General features: G+C 28.4%; 1 protein-coding gene across 1 annotated transcript; it reads right to left on the reverse strand.

Moving 5' to 3' along the window:
* Positions 1-6607: 6607 nt before the first annotated feature.
* Positions 6608-22535, reverse strand: LOC135929931 (hydroxymethylglutaryl-CoA synthase 1-like). Its single transcript, XM_065466683.1, has 11 exons — positions 22515-22535; positions 21977-22161; positions 21672-21849; positions 14302-14441; positions 12805-12930; positions 11713-11859; positions 10674-10881; positions 9630-9748; positions 8809-8860; positions 7276-7589; positions 6608-6831 (listed from the first exon to the last, which is right to left on the reverse strand). The coding sequence occupies exons 2-11, from the start codon at positions 22125-22127 to the stop codon at positions 6725-6727; spliced, it is 1542 nt and encodes a 513-aa protein (XP_065322755.1). The 5' UTR covers positions 22128-22161; positions 22515-22535; the 3' UTR covers positions 6608-6724.
* Positions 22536-23576: the final 1041 nt, after the last annotated feature.

Below are 23576 nucleotides of genomic sequence, written 5' to 3' on the forward strand. Positions count from 1 at the left end.
ATTTATGGTACCTAGACGATGGCACTCTCTGCGGTAACCAACATCAAATAAGCAAAGCCCTCTTCCACCTCGAAAGAGAATGCCCCAAAATAGGCCTAGAATTTAACAAAACCAAAACAGAAATTTGCATACTCAACCCCGAGATTCCCCTAGATTCATTTAACTATTACAATATTATCGAAATCGAAGATATCCAACTCTTGGGCTCCCCACTACTAAATAATAAAATCTCGGAAAAAACTATCGATAAAACCTTCTTCGAGTTGCAAAACTTGGAAAAGTTCATCAATCATATCCCATCGCACCAACTTTTTTATCTATTAAAAAAGTGCCTATATTTACCTAAAATCTCACACCTCTTCCACTCATCCTCCTCATTCACCTCCTCAGAATTTTTCACCAAGCATAATATTCGCTTAAAGACCTTAATGGAAAGGATCCTTAATCTTCCATTATCAGACTTTAATTGGCACCTTGCTCAATTACCCGCTAAACTAGGCGGTATCGACCTAATCCCCTTAGAATTACTCTCCCTATCTCTTTTTATCTCTAATCGCTTTTCGCTCAATTCCGCGATCTCATCATTTATAACCCCCAATGACGATCTCTTAACAGTAGCAATAGAAAAATGGAATCTACTAACCCCAGATGGTCAAACATTCCCAACCGAAATTTCTAATAAATCAATCTTGGAACCCCTTATAAAGAATCAAAATAATCTTAACCCCTCCGATATCAGCGATATTCAACTACTTCAATTAAACGATAAATATGGCGGATATGAATGGCTCGAGGCACTTCCTAGCCTAACCCTTGATAATCTCTTAACCAATGACCAACTGAGAGTTACCATAGGATTCAGACTAGGATGCTCGCTAACACATTCACACACTTGCCACCTTTGCAACCTACCCTTACAACCAAATGCAAGACACGGCCTAAACTGCTCCCGTAGCCAAGGTCGCCACCTCCGGCATAAAGCAATAAATAAAATCATCCATAACGCTCTCAATAAAGCTAAAATTCCTAACATTCTAGAACCAACAAACCTCTCTCTACAAGATGGTCTCAGACCTGACGGTCTAACCTGCATCCCATGGTCCAATGGGAAATCTCTAATTTGGGACGCTACCTGTGTCTCTTCCTTTCCCTCATCAATTAATTAATGGCGAAAATAAAAAAATCAATAAATACTCAATATTAAATAATTTTATTTTCAACTAGTCATCTCAACTAATGGTAATTTCTCCCAATCAACATATTCTTTTTTAAAAATTTTAGCACGTAAAATTTTTAACATAACAAACGAAAAACGCGAGTCAATCTTCCTAAAACAAAAAATACAATTAGAATTTTAAACACGTTTTTTAGGTACTTTTTTACTATAAGCTCTTTTTAGAGCCATCGATATTTTTAAAATTTACACTCATTTTTAATATATGACTTGTTATATTACATATATTTAGCAATTGTAATTATTTAATGAATAACATTTTTATATCAATTTACAAATAAAATATAAATAAATATGTAAGAAATGCAGATTTCCTAAATTGAATCTGATAAAGATGATGGTAACCTAACACCTATTACATATGACTAATACACTAATATAATAATTAATATTTTAAAATATAGTTCTAATAAGTAAAAAGTGTTCTATATATTAATTTTACATTAAAAATATTATAATTTATAAATTTATAATTATATAATTAAAAATAAAATTCAATAATTGAGTCCCCAAAAGGGAATCATAATTGTGTCTAAAAATTTCCATTTGAATTTTTTGTCGAATAAAAAGGAATTCTCTTGGTTCATTTGTGAAAAGTCGTATTTTAGTAGCAAGATTTTTTAAAAACAAAAATGTTGAAGGCGAAAAATTCCCGTTAGTAGAAATCACTACTGGAGTGAATAAAAAGTTTTTAAAATTTTTGTATTTGTTTATCTTTTTAATTTCAGCCTGTGTTATTAAATTGAAATTTATGTTTGAAGAGAATGATGAGACACACGTGTAGTCCCATATGAGTGATTTGCCGAGGGCCCAAGGTATGGTTGTCATATCATCAGGTCTTAAACCATCTACTTGAGATAAATTTGATGGTTCGAGATTGTTAGAAATGTGTGCAGCTGTTAAGCTTCTATTTATTATATGGTTTACAGATGAGTGGCGTTGATGTCGCCCTTGACTAAAAATGCAATTTAAGCCATGTCTACCCTTTGAATCAACGGGTGATTTGCATTTGATGCAGGCATGAGGCTGTACTATATCGCAACCTAGAAATAAACCAATGGTTACTCTCAGTTGTTTAAATTTATAAATTTTAATATTTTTAAAGTAAAAAGTGTTAATAAATATATAACAAAAATATAAGTTCTAAATAAATCATTTTAGTCTAATAATTTATTTATACGACAATATATTTATATAATATAATCAAAAAAAAAATAAAATACTAAAATGATGTGATAAAATAAAGTAGAATGAAAATTCAAATTTTTAATTTGAGAATTTGGAATTCAGATTTATGCTATAAACTTTTGAATTAAAAGTCATTTATTATATTAAATTTAATATGTTTTTTCATTACACATTTAATCAGAAATAAACATAAGTTTATTAAATTTTTGAATTATTTGGTCACTAATCTACACCACTAGAATACATTTCCATAAAATTAGATTTTCCATTTTTATAATCTCTCTCTGTAATTGATTTGAAATTGAGGATTTTAAATTTCCATGTATTATTAAACCTCATGTAATATTTATAAAGAAATATACATAAAAATAACGAAAACTTATTCTTAAAAACATTTTATGTTAAATTAGATTAGATGTTATATTATTTTATTGAAACATCGCTAATAAAAAATAATATTTATAAAAATATTTATATATAAAAAATATTTAGTTGTTTATTTTAATAATATTATTACTCAATATTTACTATTCAGTTTTGATTATACATTTTTGCATAGAAAGTAGTTTTGGTATTTGTAATTTAAATACTTCAAAAATAAAAGGCGTATTTAAAATCTTCGAATGTTTATATTATTGTACTGCTGATATTAAAATTATTAATAAAAATATTATATAATTTAGAAAAAAAATGCACCTGAAAAAGGTATTCCTCAAAGTATTGATAGATGTTTTTATTTTATTAAACTATGTATTTAAATACTTTTTTTATTTTAAACCTGTTTGATCGATTTACTTTTATTAACTTAAATTCTTATTATAGCCTTTAACTATGTATTTCGTTTATATTGTTTTTTTATAATACATATATATACCTTATTTTAAGTATCATTTTAGTTTTAGAATAAAATCATTATAAATTAAAATCTCCACCGTTATCTTTCACCACTGTTATCACCTATATAACAAAACCAACTTATATTGTATTTGAAATATACTTTTTTGAAAATTTGCCAAATCCTGATATCAATATAGAATATTTGATTGTAACTTTATATTTTCGTTTCGGTCATTTATTCAGATTTTGTAAAATTATCTTTCTAATAAAACTTTTTTTAAAATGTCTCACTATTAAAGATACTTAAGAAAGTATATATTTATATTTTACCTTTTTTTATGGCAGGGTGACTGATCTTTAGAACTCAGAAATATAAACAAAATATATGAAAGACTTCTTTTAAAAAAACCTATTAACTTGTAATTTATCAACTGACGATAGTCTTAAGACCAGATAGTTTGACAATTATCCCTTGGGCCACCATAGGTAAATCTCTAATTTGGGACTATACGTGGGTCTCAGCCTCAAATAATATTAAGAGCAACCTGTCTACCTTATCAGAAGCCAAAAATATTTTATCAATTATAAAAAGCTTGATAGATGTGCAACTACCAACACCAGTCAATTACCATTTATCATTTCGCTTTTAAAAAGTTTTAGCTCATAAAAACACTTTAATCTTAGGAATTCTTATATCTTAAGCAGAATGAAGAATTATAAATATTAAAATTTACTATTGTTCCTTTTTTTGTAACAAATTCATATTTCTCTTAAAAAAAATTTTATTTTGTTTTTCTATTTAGTTTTATACAAATTTAAATATTTTTACTCAAACACTAAAATTTCCGAACATCCGATTTCATTAAGCCCCATCACCTAAATATTATTATGTTTTTTCTTCTTTTTTCAATATATATTTATAGATATGGTGTGCATATTTTTTTTATTTTCTTCAGTAGTAAATATTTTATTTATGAATGAAATATATTATCTAATAAATTTATTAATCACATTAAGTTGATATGAAGTATATATAAAAATGATAATATTTATATATATATAATATAGTAAATAATTAAAAATATATAAAGGACTATATCTATATATTTTAATTTCTTATGCTTACCCAGAAGAGTTAATGGGGTATGTAATACTTGCTTTGGAAAAATAGATATTTTTTTTAAACTGTAATAAAAATATCTATTATTCTTATGCTCCAAAAATTTTAAATAAAGGAACATACTTTTAAAAAAAAATTTAATAAATAATATTTTTAATTTGTCTTAATCGAAAATACTTATTTGCCTAGTGGGATTTTATATATTTAGAAATTTCTTTCATTTTATCCCGGTTATGCATCATAAAAGAATGTCAAAATTTTTTTAGAACAAATCAAATGCAAAATATTTATTAACTAAATGGATGCTAATTTTCGTTAATTCAAGAAAAATCCTTGCAATAGAGCACTGAGTTCTTCGACAAATTTGTTTGTTAACTAAAAAAAAATTGCTAACATTCTAATGGCAAGGGTTAACAGCGATTTCTTCTATGAGTAAGAGCAACTTACCTCTGTATATTTTTTAGGATACTAAAGAAAGAAAGAAGATTGAAAATAAAATTCTTTATCTAAAGATCAAATTTTATTTTTGGTGATTTCATACGATTTCTTATGTATAAAAATCACGAAAGATTTACACACCAATATTTTTTTTCAAAATTTTTGAGTTTTATGTAAAATTTTATCAAAATCATGATTTAAAGTAAGGATTTTCAAGCTCTGATTTAATAATGTAATAGAGGGATCAATTCTTAGGAGTATGATTAAAAATATAAGATTCGAAGAATTTCTGATCCAAAGACTTTGGCCTGTTTATTAGAATTTATATTGCATTAGTTCCTAAAAATTAATACTCTTACACCCATCAAACAAATTTTTTATTCACGAAATTGTTGATTAAAAAAAAGAAATCTTAGGCCAAATATTTTTACAATAGAAAAAGAAGTGAAGAAGACTCATACAAATATAACATAGGTTATTTTAGTAATATTAAGTTCTAATCCAATTTCGACATGCGACATAAAATTGAAATATTTAGTCGAGGGTATTATTTCGTTGAAAATTAAAATATGATTGAAGGAAAATGAGGAGGAAAAAAGGAGAGGAAAAGTACATTAAATTAGCAGCTGCTAAGATATATCTCGCAATTTTTTGAGAAATGGCTCTGTTTCCATTGCCTAATCTGCCTGTGCTGTTAAATCATCTATCCTTAACTAACTCCAAAATAGTTAGGTCATGTATTTTTTATAATTCTCGTTTAAGCAACAATGTATACTAACGCAACTATTTAAAGTTTTTTTTATGTTAGACGCTCAGGCGGTGTCCGCGATGTACTTACATTTTTTCAACAAAAAAAAAACTTAACCCATTTTTAATTTTGTATCTTTTAACGTCTACGTCAATCATTATCATTCTAGAATTGTAAGTTTAAAAAACACAAATGTATCTTTTGTCGAGACTCTATTCATTATATCCTTAAGGTTATTTCAGGACACATCTCTTTTCGATGAGATTTTCTAGGAATGTTTCCAAGGATGATAAGATGTCGAATTAATTTTATTGCAGAATAAATTACTTAAAAAAGTCTAGTCGCAGCTTCTCCCAGACGCGTATTTAATGGTTAACAAAAAAAATTTGACCAATTATTTTCCTCCGTTCGGAATAAATTGGCCATAAAGATGCCTAGAAATAACTTTCTGTCTGGATATGTCCTAAGATCGTTGAGCCCAATTAATGACAAATTAGAGTATGGAACGTCAATCTCGACTTGCTCCTTCCTAACATGTGGGGACGCAGACCCAATGACATATAATAATACCTAGACTGAGGAAGCATTCATTAAAAGTGTACATCAATAAAAACAGCTGGGAACGCCATTTTGATTACCCATTATTAAAAATTTTAAACGCGAGGCTAATTTATTCTTACGCCTGACGCAAACTTTATTAAAGAATTGCCTGATCATCGAGATAATAAGGAAGCAAGTTATCAATTTAATAGTAGTTTTTAACATGAGAATAATTATCATATACGTTACCAAAATGGCGGATATCCAGCTGATTTGCGTTCAACGACACTTTCAAATGCATTACGATGAATGCATCGTGAGTCAAGGTATTATTATATGTTATTGGGTGGGCCTTAAACTTATAATTCTAGAAACAATAATAATTGGCGTCAATGTTAAAAAAATACAAAATATTTTTTTTTAAAGGCTAAGAGGGTTCGCTTAGCAGTAAGAGTAATAGTATAAAAGTTGCTTGATGTCTCATTTCATACAAAAAAATATTTTATTTGTATTTCTTCATTTAAAAAAAAAACATTTTTTTTTCCCATGATTTAAAATTATCTTTTTTTTTTGTCGAGTTAATTAATAATATAATATAAAAGTTGTTTCCGAGCAAGCGTTATGGCATGTAGCGACCATATCTTCTACGATACTTAGAGTCTAACTCGATCAAATAGAAAGCACCGGGGCATAAGTCGTTGGGTTCGAACTTGGGATAAAATGGAGCTTATATATAAAAAAAATAATAATATATATATAAAAAATTATTTCGCGATTTTTTTCTTTCTTCTAAAATTATATTTAACGTTTTGTGTCAATTAATAGGTTTCAAGTAGTGTTGTTAAAAGGGCTCGACGATGATTATTTAAAAATGGCTAATTCAATATTCTAGCCAGAAAAAATATTACCTGAGCCTCGAGATTTCGCTAATAGATGCCCAAACATTTGTGTCATCTATGGGGAAAAATCTTGGGGTTTGAGTAATATTTTTGGATAAAATATTTAGAACAACACTAGTTATATAAGCTCAAAAAAAATATAATAAAAAAAACCTTACCTATCTCCAATGTAAACAGATAATGTCGAAATGCGTAAATATCATATATTTTTTTTGAATATGGATATTACAGGACAATAAAATAAAAGATGCGATATTTTAATTATTTTTACCGGTTAAATGAGTGGCCTCCCTTTCCTTGAGCAATTTGGCGAACGCGTCGGGATTAACTTTAAGCCTAGCGAACATATTTTCACCGAGTTTTTCATTTCCATCTTCCCCAACATTCCCTCCATTTTGGCAAACGGTAGGTTCTCCGCGACATTTCAGCAACCTCGTTCCGGCTTTGGAGATATAAGTCGGTTTTTCGGTGATTGTTATGGAGAAAAGAGTTGCTATGGCACCCGACCCGTAGGAAAACATGCCAACTTTTATAGGGAACACCGGGTTGAGATCGAGACCGTTCGGTTGAGAATGTTGAAATAAGCTATACATTTTATCATTCAAAAATTATATACGGGAACAATATTTCTTTTTTGTATTAAAAGTGATCTGATTTCATTACGTTTCCCGAAGTCAACAATATATAATCAATGACGTCGATAGCTTTTCCAACTTATGCGGGCTCATTTTTTATATTAGAAAGAAATAAAAAGGGGGATTATTCTTTCCAAAATTAAGCAAAAGATATGAAAATTATATCTGAAATCGCGCGTAACCCTGTATTCAATTAGAGCGAATCCGCGGCGAAGCACATTTTTTAGGCCCAACCCGAGCCCGGATCGAATATGCGTTAAATGAGAATGGCGGGAGAATACCCAATATTTTTCAGGGGAAGCCTCCAAGTTTTGAGGGAGGTTTGAACCCTCATGCGCTCACTCGTAAAGATGTCACCGCCCTATAATACACACTTAGACCGATAATTTGCTAATTAAAACGAGTATTGATGTAGATAAGCTCTGGTCGACAACCAGTTCATAAAAAAATGATTATATTGAAACTGGCGCTGTTTGTATTCAACAAAGATTTGAGACTTCTTCAGTAAAATATTAAATGTCATTGCCCGAAGCTTAGAAAAAAAATATGTCACCGATTGATATTCAAAAAAAGAGATTAAATTGTTATTTATAAATTTTGGGAATTTGTCCGTCCGATTTTTATTTTAGGAAACTATCATTGGCGGAAGAGTTTTCATAATTCCGAAAATATTTTTTCCTTCAGCATCAGTTTTATACAGAACCTATACTCGAGATACTTGGTAATATACAAATTTATCGAAAATAAATTGATTGCGACAATTTCGTTTCAATCGGAATTTTAGTTTCAAATATTTATAAATGGTTTCGATTACATCTCCCCTCTTTAAATTGAGCTAAAATCTAATAGAAACCTCATCGTACAGTTTTCTACCATAACGGGAGAAGGTGATAGGAACGATTAAGAGACAAGCTTTTAAGGGGCGTGAAGGTCCAGGGATGTTGTTTAGACCTACTTAAAAGGAATGGTGTTACGATGTAGACGATCGTACAACAGTCCTGGGGAAAAATATTGCAATATTTTCTTGATAGGTTCCATATAAAAAACGTTTTTTAATTCCTTCCTACAACCCTGTGGAAAATTGTTCCTAACTCCTAACCCCTATTCCCTCCAACTCCTATCCCTTTCCATTCATGATTGTTACTTTGCAAAAAAAAATTAATATTCACTTGATGAGTAAAGACATAAGAGATCCGTAAAGCGAAGGAGTATACATGTTACCTGTGTTTTAACGATATCAAAAATAAATATATTGTAAATTTTAAAAAATAAATATTATAAGGATTGATCAAGAGAAAACTAAGCAATTCCCCAAAATATATACACATAATATATAGTATTGCAATGTGTCAGTCTGCCTCTCACGAAACGGCCTGCCAAATAACATTTTCAAACTGATTTATTTTGCGTTTATAAGTTTTATATACGTTTTTTCTATCGTATCTTGAGAGATGGTACTCATACTAACTAATTGGAAATGCCTAATTTCATAATTATTTAAAGCTTCCATTTAATCTCCTTTCTATAAATATGTACAAAATAAGGTCCACAATCGCTTATCGGAATTTTAATGATGAGTATATTACATTATAAATGATATGGTTCATTCAGAATAGCTTATGGTCCAGATCACGTGAAACCCGAAAAGTTTCGGGCATTTTTAAATGCCTCTTAAAGCTGAAAAAAAAATCTTCAAAGATTTTCATCCCTTTGAAGGATTTTTACAAATGAAGATTTATTTTTTTTTGAAATTCAACAAAACATTTATTTTTTTGATAAAATTTATGCCAAAATTTTAAATCTTTTGCGATTTTTATGCATTAAATATATGTTTTATGATATAAAATCCAAATTACGATCAGCAAATATTTCTGTGCTCAAAATAATATATTTTGGCTTAAAATTTTAACAAAATAAAGCTGGATAAAGAGGGTTAGCAAGTGAGAACCGAGAATATATAAATTATATATATATAAAGCGATAAGGAAACCTATATTCTTAGCTATATCTAAGCTAGGAAGAGTCTTTTGTTCGAAACTGGCCCGAGATGAAGTCATAAATACTTTTTCCACCTCTTTATCCGTGTAAGTGGCAACCGGCGGTTTATTCCTTTATTATGAAACAAAATATATAGGCTACCGACAATTTAGCCAATTTGCGAGTAATATCTTAGAGAATTGTAGGGAATTTATATGAGGATCAATTATCTCTTACATATAGCTAAAATTAAATTTCCCGTAAAAAATCCTAATTTTTTTTTTAAATTGTAAAATTTTAAATTAAAAACGAGCATGGTAAATAATTTATGTATAACGCGTTTTTAATTTGAAGATTCTGATATAGACGAAATATTATTTCAGAAAATGTGTAAGAAACGAAATATCTATTCCTAAAAGAGAACTTTTTGGAATTTATTCTACTAAAATTATGTGATTTGACTGGAAATATCAAGATTAATTAGATTGACCCTAACATTTTACAATCTACTATTTAAACGAATATTTCCCAATGTTAGCGTCAATGTATTTTTTCAACTTTAAATCGTTTTTTAAAGGGCGATTTTAAAATTAAAAAAATTGATTTTACCGGAAATGTATGCCGCCCTGTATAACTACCCTATGAATTTCAGACAATTTTTCCATGAATTGTTAGACTTAAAATTTATATTAAAATTTCCATATATTTTTAATATAAATTATAAATGACTCAATGTTTAACAACAAAATTGTCTACAATTCATAAGATAGGTATTTCAAACATGATAGAATATATTTCCGGTTAAAATGAGATTTTTAAATTTAAAAAATAAAAATAACACATTGCCAGAAAAACACATTGATGCTAACACATATATATATATGATAGATTTTTTTTATAGCGCCATTTTTTCAGAGAGGGTCTTTAAAAATAATTATGGTTGCGATGATCCGCGAACTGTCATAAAACGCTTTGCCGAAAAGATATTCGCCCAAAACTTACCCGATAAATGGCGCCGTAAATAAATAACAGTTAATAAAACGTTTTAAAAAATAACTCGATAATGGATAGCAATTTCTCGTCGTAGTTTTTATAAATCGATGGATCTGGTGAAGAGGATCCATTCTTCATAGCAGAGGAGATTTTATGGTAATGATGGTCCAAATAATTGAACCTGGCGAAAGATTTTTCCACTAGCTTGCAGTAGGGTGAATGGAAGCAAAGATAATCGAAGTAGTCGGTGTCGAAATTTGTAACCCATTTTTCTAATTTTTTTTCCATTTAAATGTTATATATAATTGATTTTGTTGTTTTTACTCCTTAGTACATGAGAATACCAGTGTCCTAAATTGGGTATTTAAAAAATTTCAAACGTAAAAATTGCGGATATCGAAACCTAACACAAAATAAACTTGCGTACCTAATCTATGTCATTCTAAAAAGGGATAGAGGGCGATCAAGGGCTTTAGGGAGATACGAGACGAAGTGGGTGAAGGTGATAACGAGTGATAAATGAAAAACAATAGAATCTTACAAATCGCCATACCCCGGGGCCTTAAAAATGGAGAAAGGGGATCGGAGGGGAAGCTTGGCCTACCTGGGTAAGGGAAAAACGTCGTAAAACGTAGAGAAGAAGTTGCTATTCAATCTATAGTTCGGGTTTTATTAAAAAAAAATATGTAATCAAGTTTAAACGATGGTGTAGGTTACGGAGCTCTTGCAATGCACCCTAGAGAAAATTCATGCCATTTTTTTTTTATTTCAGAAAATTTCTAATAAGACCCAAACTTTTGCAAAAAATAAGTAAAATTAATAAATCGAAGAAAAAGTAAAGAATTTTTTCAAGAAAAGAATGGAGAAAATTATAAATAAAATTGGTGCTTTTTTTTTTATTTCGTAAACAATGTCGATCTTCTTCCTTTCTTTCTTAAAAGAAATTTTCTTTCTTTCTAAATAAATGAGCATAAAAAATGTGTCGAGGTCCTTCAGAATGAAAAAATCAAAATCCGCCAATAACCGATTGGGATCGATCCGTTATTTTTTTTTTAAATTCGAAGAAAATGAATGGAAAATTTTTTTTTTAAATAAAACAAAACCTTTAATTTTATCACGATATTTAGCGTAACAATAGTCCAGGGCTTGATGATAACTCTTGACGGAGAGCGGCCCGTCTACGATAGGGTACTCGGACTCCATTTTCGGTTTGTAGAAATCGTACAAGTTTTGACTGAACGTTGCTTTGACTAATTTTTAAAAAAATTTTGTTTTTTTTATAAATTTTAAATAAAATCGCTAAAAAAATTTTGCACTAACAAATTTGATTTTTTGATCTCCGCGAAAAATTTTTTTTTTGAGAAAATGGTCAAAAAAAGATTTTCAAAACTATTTTGAAATTGAGGCTGGACCTCTATACCCCGGTCGGGTTGTACCTAAAAATCTTTAAAAAAATACCCGGACAGGCCAGAATATTGTAAATCGCCAATATAATATTATAAAAAAATAATATTTAAAAATTGATCATCAACCCCATATTCCCATAAAAAAGATTCGTAAAATGCCGAATAGGTGATATTTATAAGTCTCGGGCCGAAAATATTTTCAAAAAAAAATCGTGACCGGCCCAAAAACGTTTTATAAAAACCGGGGCCAGGCTTGAAAATATAAAAACCGAACCGGGTCATATTTTTTTTCAAATCCGGGAGGCGGGGATAAATATTTTTGTTTATTATTATCAAAAAAAATAAAACTTTCATATGTACGAAATCGTTAATTTTTAGATAAATATATTTTGATCTAAAAAATGATTTTTTATTAAGACTCTCTCCGCAACATTAATAATTTAAATCCTATTTTTTTTTTCCTAGGGGATCAATACCTTTTTAAACATATATATCAGAGACATACAGGGCCGACCCTAAACCCGGCCCGGATTTTAATTTTTTAAAAATATACCCAGGTCGGGCCCGGCCATATATCGCAAAACCAAATATTTGAAATCGTCGTTATTAGCTATAAAAATCAAAAATAAATATAATATAAATTTTAAATACGACATTATTCCGTAATTTTGAAAGAAATCATTACCAAATAATCAAACTAATTTTACCCGTGAAAAATTTTAATATCTCGAATAATATTCTTAAGTCAATCAAGAATTCAATTTTGATATAATAGTATAGAAATCTAACCGTCGTCAACTACCAGAGGCGCGTTAGGGCCGATTAGCATAGCGATAGCTCCCGCACCGCCCGTAGGCCGTGCTGGCCCTTCGGCGTAAACAGCGATATCCCCTCCTACGACTAACGCGTACCTGCCTGATTAAATAAAAGTTTGTTATTTTTCATATAAAAAAAATAGGTTTCCTTCGTTTTTACCAAAAAAAAATTTATTTTCTTTTCTCCATTCATTTAATTTTTCTTTTCTTTTTTTTCTTTTCTTTATTTATCTATAAAATATTCCGTTCACTTGATATTCTCCTTATCACTCCTATACTTAAAATAGTTGACCCTTCAGTATTATGGCGAAATTTTTTTTTTAAACTTGCAACCAAAATGAATTGGATATTTGGCTTTAAGATAAGATGGAGATATGAAGATTCAAGATCGCGATAAAATAATCGCTTTTTAATAATTTTTAACATGCTTGCGGTGCTAGACACCGCCTAGAGTGCTGCACGGGCTCGGGTCGGGTTCGGACATTGAAGACTCTTTCCTCGGGCTAGGATCGAGCAGTAAGAGGTGTCCCACCCGAAGCCCGACATATAAATTTAGAAGAGGAAAGGAGGCCCTAGCTTGAAGCCTGACAAACTTGACTAATCATTATTTATTATGATTCTAATAATTAATGATAGTGAGATTATCGTCGGGCTTTAGCCATTAAAGACTTTTTCCTCGGGCTCGGGTAGGGCAGTAAGAGGTGTCCCGCCCGGAGCCCGACATATAAATATTAAAATAGGACAGAAGGATTTGCTTGAAGCCTACTCATCATTATTTATATATCGAAATTAAAATTTTATCTTTATATAAATAATTATATCATCTTTTTTTTCTGACATCAACAAATGCAAATTATTTTTTTTCATATATTTAAATTACAAATAATTTGTAAATTTCGATTGTATTTTTTTTTAACTTTACTTTTTACATTTAAACCGAATAAAATTTAAATGAAAAAATATTGTGAGAGTGGGTAATGAAATGATAGTAATTAGTAATTTTCTACTACTATATTAATAGATTATGAGGGGTTAAAATATACTTTAATTTAAGGTGGTAATATGTAAATCAGAGTTGTTAAAAGATACTTTTTAAATGGATCTGGATAGAGATACATCGTGTAAAACAATATCTAGATACAGACATTTTAATCAAAAATCTATCTAGATACAGGTACAGATACCACATTTTTATATCTAGATACAGGATCTAGATACTTGTATCTAGATCCTTTAACAACTCTGATGTAAATAAATAGAGAAAATCTTTAAAAATTGCTTCATATTATACCACCTAAACTCAAATTATAAAAATAAATTATTCAGGTTCCGGTCGGGTTGGACCTGGGTCGAATTCGGACATTTTTTTAAAATTCGGGCTCAGACCGCGAGGGTTATAACCCCGTCACGCCAGAGTATACTGAAGGGTCAGTAAACATTTGAATTTTTTTTAAAAAAAAAAGAAAAGTACCATCCCAAGCCGGAGAATGGATCCAATTGAGACAATTGAAGAGGGCCGCCGTCGCCCCATAGCAAGCGTTTATGTTGTCAACGCCTTCCACGTCAAAATTCCCGCACGGTTCGAATAGCTGCATGAGAACGGATTTTATGCTTTAAAAAAAAAATATATATTTTGTTAAAAATAGCAGGTCCGAGAAACCGAACCCCGAACCTCTTTTTTAAATGTTAGGGTTCAATAATTTCTAAAATTTTTCATTTATTTTATTTTTTATTTGTTTTTTTTTTTTATAAATTAAAATAACTTTTATTTCATTATATATTTTATTTTAAAATTAAAAAAAAAATAAAGAGCGGGGATAGTAACAAACGAGGAAAAAAAATAAGAAGTAGAAAGGGTGTAGGGTAGGGATTTGGCGAGTGGACTACCATAGCTGACGTAATTCGCTTTGAGGATAGCTATGACCAACCTTTGTGGAAGAAAAAACCCCTCTCGAGGTTCTTCTGAGAGTTTACTGATTAGTCCGAAATTTTAGAAGAATGCTGGAGCAAGTTTGCCGAAGGTGGCAAGTGTAGTTGAAATGATAGGAATGAAACAATGGTCATTCGAAATCTCTGTGTATTTGGAGATTTTAAGTTGTTCCTTCTGGTCAATGATGTTGAGGGCTTGGTTAGATGGGGCCAGGGGGTCAATACATGAATGGTCCCATACCAATAGTTGGCCTCACCTCCACGTAATTTGAGTGATCCCGTCAGGACGTTTACTATCTTATCTAAAAAGACCCAGGGGTACTAGAATGGATGGCATTTGAGCTGATTTCAAGGCACGTTGGATGATAAAATTACATTGCGCATGTCTGATGAATCGACCATTGCATGAGCGACATTGTTAACTAAGTCTTCCATTTATGTCAACGGGCGAATTACAACTTGAACACATGTGAGGGTGGGTGATGAACCAGTTTAGACGAATACCGATGGCGTGAGTAAGTTCGTTGTTGAAAAGTTGAAGATCGACAGAAGGAATGGCCTTGAGAAACTCATGCTCAGTACCATAGAGCAGGGAAGAGAATAGGGTCCGGTCAGTAAATTGCATGCTAGATAAGATCGTTTCAAAGCAGCGAGCAACTACTGGCGTGTCCCTGTCCTGCTGTCTATGAGTTGTGGGGGGGGGGATGCGAATCAACATTCCAAGTAAGCGTTATCTTTAGAATGATGGGCATTCGTTATTTTCTTTGACAAGAGGCTACTGAAAAAAAAAAAATTTTTAACAAAAAAAGGGACTAGTGTGAAGGAATAAGAGTAAATATGTCCTCCAGTTTAAGCAGAGTGGAATGAAGAAAGGTGCAAATTGCCTCATGTCCTTCTATAGGAGATCCTAGATGTCTTGATTCATCAAGTGCAGTGAATTTGAAATCATCGGTATTAGGAGCGTTAAAATTTAATTGGATGAATTCGGATTTGCTTAAGGTTGAGCGAGAGTCCGATAGCTTTGGCCATTTCGTAAATTATGTCAGATCGTCGCTTAAGATATTCTACTCCGTAGCACGAAACCGTCTAGTTGGTTCTCAGGGAAAACTGGGTCATTGCTGGATTCGAGCCTAGATCTATCCTATAGGTTATATAATGCACTCACCTGAGGTTACAGCTACGCATGCCTGAAGATTCTGGTCATCGATGGGTGGCATAAAAGTTTGGACCGAGGCCTATGCAATATTTTTCTGGCTAAAATATCGACTTAGCCGTTTTTAAAAATCGGCTCAAATAGAGCCATTTAACAACACTAGTTACAAAGGCTACTCAAAACAACAAAATTTTTTTTTCCCGAAAATAAGGATAAATTATGATTTTAATATTTTTAAATTAAAACATATTTTTAAAAAAATCAATAACTTTCATGTATATCATTATTCCTCCTAAATATGAAAGTTTGAGCAGATTAACGTGAAGAACAGTGGTGATGACACCCTGATATCATTTTTTTTCCGTGCCAATATTCATGTTAAGTATAGAACATAAGTTATAAAACAACATCAAAAAATTTCAGGGTTAAAAAAATAATAAACGAAATTCAAGCCAAACACCTAAAATTATATTTATTTGTACAATAATTTACGAATTTATGTGAATTTGAATGATATCAAATATCAAAATAAAAATTTTAATAATAATATATAATACAAAAGCAAAGCACTACAAAAAGGGTACAAAAATGGTTTGTTTATTTATAAATGTCAAATATAAAAACCGGAAATAAAACCGCATTTAATAAAAAAAAAATTTAGAATCGGAATCCTTACCGATACAAATTCTAGACGATTACGTGGACATATTTTAAAAGATCTGGTCACGTGAGATTTTATAAGTCAAACCTGATTGAGTCTGTACTCAAAAAAAAATACTATTATAATTACATTTATAACTTTTGTCGATAAAATAATAAAAAATATTTATAAATTTGAAGGATGGGGAAAAAAAAATATCGTTGGTTAAATATTATAAGCTCAGCTGAGACCCCCACCTTCCTCCCCTTACAAAGGAGCTATAATTAAAGTTTCACGCAATATATTTATAATTTTTTTTAACAAACATAATAATATAATGTTTCTTTATTTACTTATTCATAAATACTCTGCATATATCAACTATACCCAAACTCGATTATTTATAAAACTAACAAAAACGTATATTGAATCTATATACTTCAACTACTTCGGGAGGGTGGTGAAATTACATTCAATTCATACAATTTTTGGCATGATAATCAATGAATGAGTAACCTACAAAAAAAAATTTTTTCTTTTTTACTAGTGAATCTCGCAAAATATGGGTTGTAAAGTTTAATTTCGCAAAAAATGTGAGTCAAAAAAAAAGTTTTCATATTTTTACAATCTATAAATCTTAGTGGTAAAAGAGAAGAGCTTTCTTTCAAAAAGCAATAAAATCAAGCTTAGAGATAGCCTTTATAAGTATAAAAAAAAATTGGTAAATTGCATAACATTTATTCTTAATCATTCAAAAAATTCATAATAAATAAGTTCAATTTAAAGAATTATTTGAAATAAGGGTCTTGGAATGTCTGGGGCCAAAAGGTATAAATATATTTATTATTTTAATTATGTAAGGTTATACATAATTCAGGCTAAAAAAAAATGTCAGGTGATTATTTTAGAGCAAAGATGGGAGGGTGGGGGAGTCTTCAACTACAAATACATACCCCTTTTTAAGAAAATCCTAGCCTATCAAAAAGTATTTTTTTTTAAAAAAAATAAAATACTAAAGGGCAAATAAAAGATATTCTGCAAATTTTAAAAATAGTAAATTTTTGAATAAAATTGTCACAAACCTTAAGTGTTAAAGTTCAAATGCTTATAATTATAATATAGAAAAGGTTGTGTTTAATTTATCAGATTTAAAAATGTATTTTTTTTGTTATCAATTATAACTTTTGAAGCCTTTAACCCTTTCAGGCAAGATAACAAGTATTGGATAACCACTTAATATTAAATTTGAACTTAATGCCTTAGATCATCTTTATAGAAACCACAAAAATATTAAAATTAAATATATTTTTAATCATTCAAATTTACATAAGTTATATAATGTTTATATTTGAAATAGGAGGAGTTAATGAAATATATTTATTATTTTTTAAATTTTCCAATGTTAAAATTTATAATAAAATAAGATCTTATGTTTAATGCTATAAAACTATTAATTTTGATGATTAAATAAAAACTGATTTAATAAGATGGAGGTGCAATCAATGCAATGTTCCCTTTTATCTAATCTTATTTAAAAATTTCAATAATTCCTGATATCGCTGGGGGATGTGGTATCCATGATATCTTCTATTTTTAAAAATATTTTTGAAAAATTTAAAGTTTACTACTATTTAAATAAATAATTTATAATGGCGTTCTTAAATTGCTAAAACAAAAATCGCTAAAAATTAGTAATCTTGCTTATATCTCATAGAAAAATTAAGTAAATTTGAAATTAATATTAATAGATGCTAAAGTGTAAACTTATATTAAAGTCGTGTTATAAAAAAAATTTCATTTTTAGCAATTTTTTTAAAATTTTCATAAAATACAAGTGTTTGTAAATTTGAAATTAATATTAATAGATGCTAAAGTGTAAACTTATATTAAAGTCATATCAAAAAAAATTCCATTTTTAGCAATATTTTTAAAATTTTCATAAAATACAAGTGTTTGTAAACTTATATTAAGGCTGTGTCCTAAATATCAAAAATTGCATAAAAATTATATCGCGCAATTTGCGCGAATCTAGCGAAAAAATAATACAAGCCATTTTTGATGGAAAATTAAAATGTTGGCCTAAATGATTTTTTCGATTTTGCGCAAATTACGTGTTTCTTAAAAATTTTACGATTCGTAAAACTTTAATCATTTTATCATTAAACTTTTGCAAATTGAGGAAATAAAAATGGCGAACGAATATCAATTGATGGAAAATATAAGACCTTATAACATAAGTGGTGTAATAGTGACATTAAATATAGAGATACAGCTGCAAGCAAAGTCAAATGGGGAGAGATTATATAAATATTATTTTATATTTTAGTTTCAGGAGGCTATGATGAACAGCAAGCACCTTAAATTTGTTGAAGATTTTTTACTGGCTAAAAGAAAATGTGAAGGATATATGTAAGCACACTGATGCAAGTTTCAGTTTGAATCTAAAGATGATATTAATTTATAAATATCTCTACATATATTATAACATGAAATTAGAACTATATAATTATTTTAGGATTATGAGCCAAACATTCAAGATATGTTTATGTACAAATATCATCACAAGTTTTATAACATTAAATTAGAACTATATAATAATCTATATCTTAGGATTTAGAGCCAAACACACAAGATATGTTAAATGATATAGTCAATCAGAAACAAATTTTTGAATTTAAAATGAAATTTTCCCTTCATATTTATAATTTTGTATATTATTTTCCTATTTATAATTTTGTATATTATTTTCATATTTATAATTTTGTATATTTTTCAGAGACCTGCAGGCCCGGCCCTATACCCGGCCCGGGCCGTATTTAAAATTTTTTAAATATATCTGGGCCGGGCCTAAAAAATTTTTAAATATATCCGGGCCGGGCCTAAAAATTTTTTTTAAAATATATCCGGGCCGGGCCTAAGATTGTTGAACCCGGGCCGGGCCTTAATATTTTTTATAAAAATTTTTACATTATGAGTTTATGGTTATAAGATTATATTATATTTATGATTAATATAATATTGGGTGATGGTTAACACACCTAACACCCACAGATTGATCTAATTATTAATTTCCTGCAAATTTATACAAAGTATTAATATATTTTTTTATAATTCATATCTAAATTTTTACAACATATTTTACCAAAACAATCAAATAAAGGAATATCATGGCACAAAATACTAATGATATAATTAATAAAATTAAAAATAATATTTATTCTTTTAGAAATACAAATAATAATTTAAAATCTGAAATATGGGCTAAATTTAACATCATCATAGATGAAAATAAAAAAAACATTGGCTACGTACAATGTAAGAATTGTTCAAGTATATTATCTTATAATTATAAACATGGTACATCACATCTAAAAAGACATAAATGTGATGGTAAATCCATGAAAATTAATAATTTTTTTTACACCTGAAAAACCAACCTATAAATGTAATATAAAATATTTAAAATAAATTATATTAATATTGTGCAATTAGATTATATTTTCAAAATATTTATTATACATGCATTTTTTTAAAATAGCGATTTATTTTTATTTTATAAATTAAATAGTAAATTAAATACAATATATTATATTCTCAAAATATTTTCCATTTTTATAAATTAAATATTAGTTTTATTTTTTTTAAATGCAATATAAAATATAGTATATGCTCAAAATATTATTACCATTTTTATGAATATTAGTTTTATTTTTATAAATGCAAAAAATATAGCATATGCTCAAAATATCCATTTTTATAAATAACAGTTTTATATATAACAGTTTTATAATTTTTATAAATTCAATATAATATTCTCAAAATATTAGCTTTTTTCATGTATTTTTTAAATAATAAGCGATAATACTTGCTGAAAAATATGGTAAAATACCTCATGGGTGAATTTTTGTATATACCAGGTCGAATATAATTTTAAAAAATTCCAAGTTAAATTTTTAAATCCGGGCCGGGCCAGGCTGTAAAAAAATTTTTTAAAAAAATATCCGGGCCGGGCCTAAAAAATTTAAAACCGGGCCGGGCCATGCAAATGATGCCTCTGCAGGTCTCTGATATTTTTATAATAAAAATTATGTTTAATGAAAATGTGATTTAAGTAAAACAACACTTTTTATTGCACTTTTTATTGAATATTTATAAATAAATGCTATAACTTTGACAAATTTAAACATTCATAAGATAAGGTAATGGTAATCAAAAAATAAATGTATATGAAAATTTTGATAAGGGTTTCATAATTAATCTGTGTACAAAATAATATTTTGAAATAAGCAGTCAGCCTTAACAATTTGTATAGTATTAGTAATATTAGTTTCTGAGGATTTATATAAGTGTTTAAACTCATGAAACTTATTATCTTCAAATAATATAAAATATAGAATTAGTAAATCATTCACATCAAACATTTTATATATTATAAATTGAAAATAAATGTATGATTCGGGACATGTTTCGTATCTCTCAAAACTCACAAAAGTTTTGCAATTCGCAAAACTTTTGAGGAATTTTTTTTTTAATTTAGGACACAGCCTAAAGTCAAGTTATCAAAAAAAATTCCATTTTTAGCAATTTTTTTAAAATTTTTACAAAATACAAGTGTTTACTCCCCTGGAATCTATTAATATTAATTTCAAATTTACTTCAAAAAATATTCTAGGAGATATAAGAGAAATTTCCAATATTTAGTGATTTAGAACCTATCCTTTGTATTGTTTTAAAAAATTTATATACATTTAAAAATAAAATTTGTGACTATAACCTAAAAAATTCACACCCAAAATATTAATATAGTAATTTAATGGATATTTAAAGAGGTAAAACCTTTTTAAATCTATGTGAAATTACATGGCAAAGCTACTATTAAAATAGGAAATTATTCTCTTGTTCTACTAATATTTCCATATAGAAGTAACGAGGGAAAACTTTATTTGTCCTAATTAAGTAACCTCACTGGTTACCAAATTTTTCTAAAATTATAGGGAAAGTTAACCATACATAATAAATCAGGTACATTTAAATCGATATTTTTTTATTATTCTAAAAAAAGGCAAAATTAATTACCCATTATTATTAATTTGAAATATTATCATGATCAATATAATACCTTTTAGACTTGTCTATCAAGGTTTCTGTGCCTACTTCAAGTCTGCCAATGTCTCCATAAGAAATGGATTCATATTTTTCCATCAAGTTTTGAACTACTGTCAAGCATAAACTGTATATATCTTCGCATTCAGCAGTAAATCCCATCCTTTCTTGACCCAAACCTATAGTATATTTACCTATTTAATTAAGAAAGAAATTATTAGGAAAATATAATATGAATTAATATTTAGGCTACAGTTGTTAAATAAAATGACAAAAAATATTTTACATAATAGTGTTCTGAATATTTAAAACTCATATCACCTTTTGAAACATTGTCAAATTGTTCTAATTCTGATTGCTCAACATATAATTTAGGATAATATATTTCTATAGCTAAAATTCCAACATCTCTAGGTTTATAAAAATGATTTATAACATAACTCGTAGGAATTGGTTTATTGGTGTAATGCATTTTGATGTTATAATGCAAATCTGGTTTTTGAATCCTAGAAATAATTAAGAATTATATAAGATTACATATTTAAACATCGTTTAAAATTATATCAAGCTATAGCTAGCAAATCAATAACTATATAGCTATTTATATATATAGAGCATATAAAGCAGTGTTGTTAAAAGCCCTATTTGAGTGGATTTTTAAAAATGGCTCAATTCAAATTTTAGCCAAAATAATGTAATGTATGACTTGAGATTAGATAAAGGCACAAACCTTTCTGTGAAAAAAATCTTAAGAATTACCTCATATTAATTGGAAAATTTCAATCGGGTTGTTTTTAAAAATTAACCTAAATTGGGCTTACAACTAATATAATGTTTGTAGGAAATATGAAAAACTTACAAAATCAGGTGAATAAAATAGGAAAGGTGATAACAGGAGAGCAATTCAAGTTCAAGGCAATCAACTTCAAAAAATAAATTATTTTCTTAAATGTTTTTTTATCTGTCATATTATAATAAATTTACTGTGTGCCATATTATATATAATTAATAGTTATGTTCATATTTTTAAATTAATTTATAAAAAAATTAGTAAAATCTTAAATCAAAAAAGTAATAAATAAAATTAACATGTTAAAGATTTAAAATAATATTATTAATAAATAATGTTTTTTTAGGCAATGAATCGATATATGTTATTTCGAGTTACCAATTTTTTTGGGGGATGGGGGGGGGGGGGTTAATTATGACATAAGCTCCTTAATAAAATTGGTGAAGTGTAGGTTGTTATGATGAAGCTATCGATATTTGAACATAATATGATGAATTGTTGTTAAAAAGCCCAATTTGGATTGATTTTCAAAAGGGCTGAATTAGGATTTTAGCTATAATAATATGATGTAAGCATCGAAATTTGGCAAATATATGTCTAAATTTCTGTCAGCTGTGAACAAAATCTTTAGACTTATATACATTATGTTATTTTGGTTATATTCTTAGTCGGACAGTTTTTTAAAATCGACACAAATCGTGCTTTTTAACAAAGTATATGGGTGTAAGAAGGAGGGTTTGGGATAATATTAATTGAAATTTCTTTTTTTCTCATCTTGATTTAGATTTAATTTTTTTCCCAATTTTTATTTCGTAGGAGGAAGAAAGCGGATAAAATTATATGTTCGGGAGGAGTGGAGGGAGGAAGGCTAGAAATTATGGCACCAGAATTAGAAAACTATAAGAATACCATATATCTATTCACATTTATCACATAAAATAATCGTTTATAATATATTTTTTAATTTCCTCAATGAACCTCATTGTTAATTTACGGTTTCTTGATAAACAACGAAATTTATTATATGTAACTGCTATTTTTACTAGCACAACTATTTCTGTAACTTCCGATTAACTTCTATGAGTCGGAATACTACGCGTTATAAAGAATTAACGTTTCATCGGATGACAA

This window comes from Gordionus sp. m RMFG-2023, chromosome 5, assembly GCF_954871325.1.
Source record: "Gordionus sp. m RMFG-2023 chromosome 5, tfGorSpeb1-WG-v2, whole genome shotgun sequence".
In the NCBI taxonomy this organism is placed as follows: Eukaryota; Metazoa; Nematomorpha; class Gordioida; order Chordodea; family Parachordodidae; genus Gordionus; species Gordionus sp. m RMFG-2023.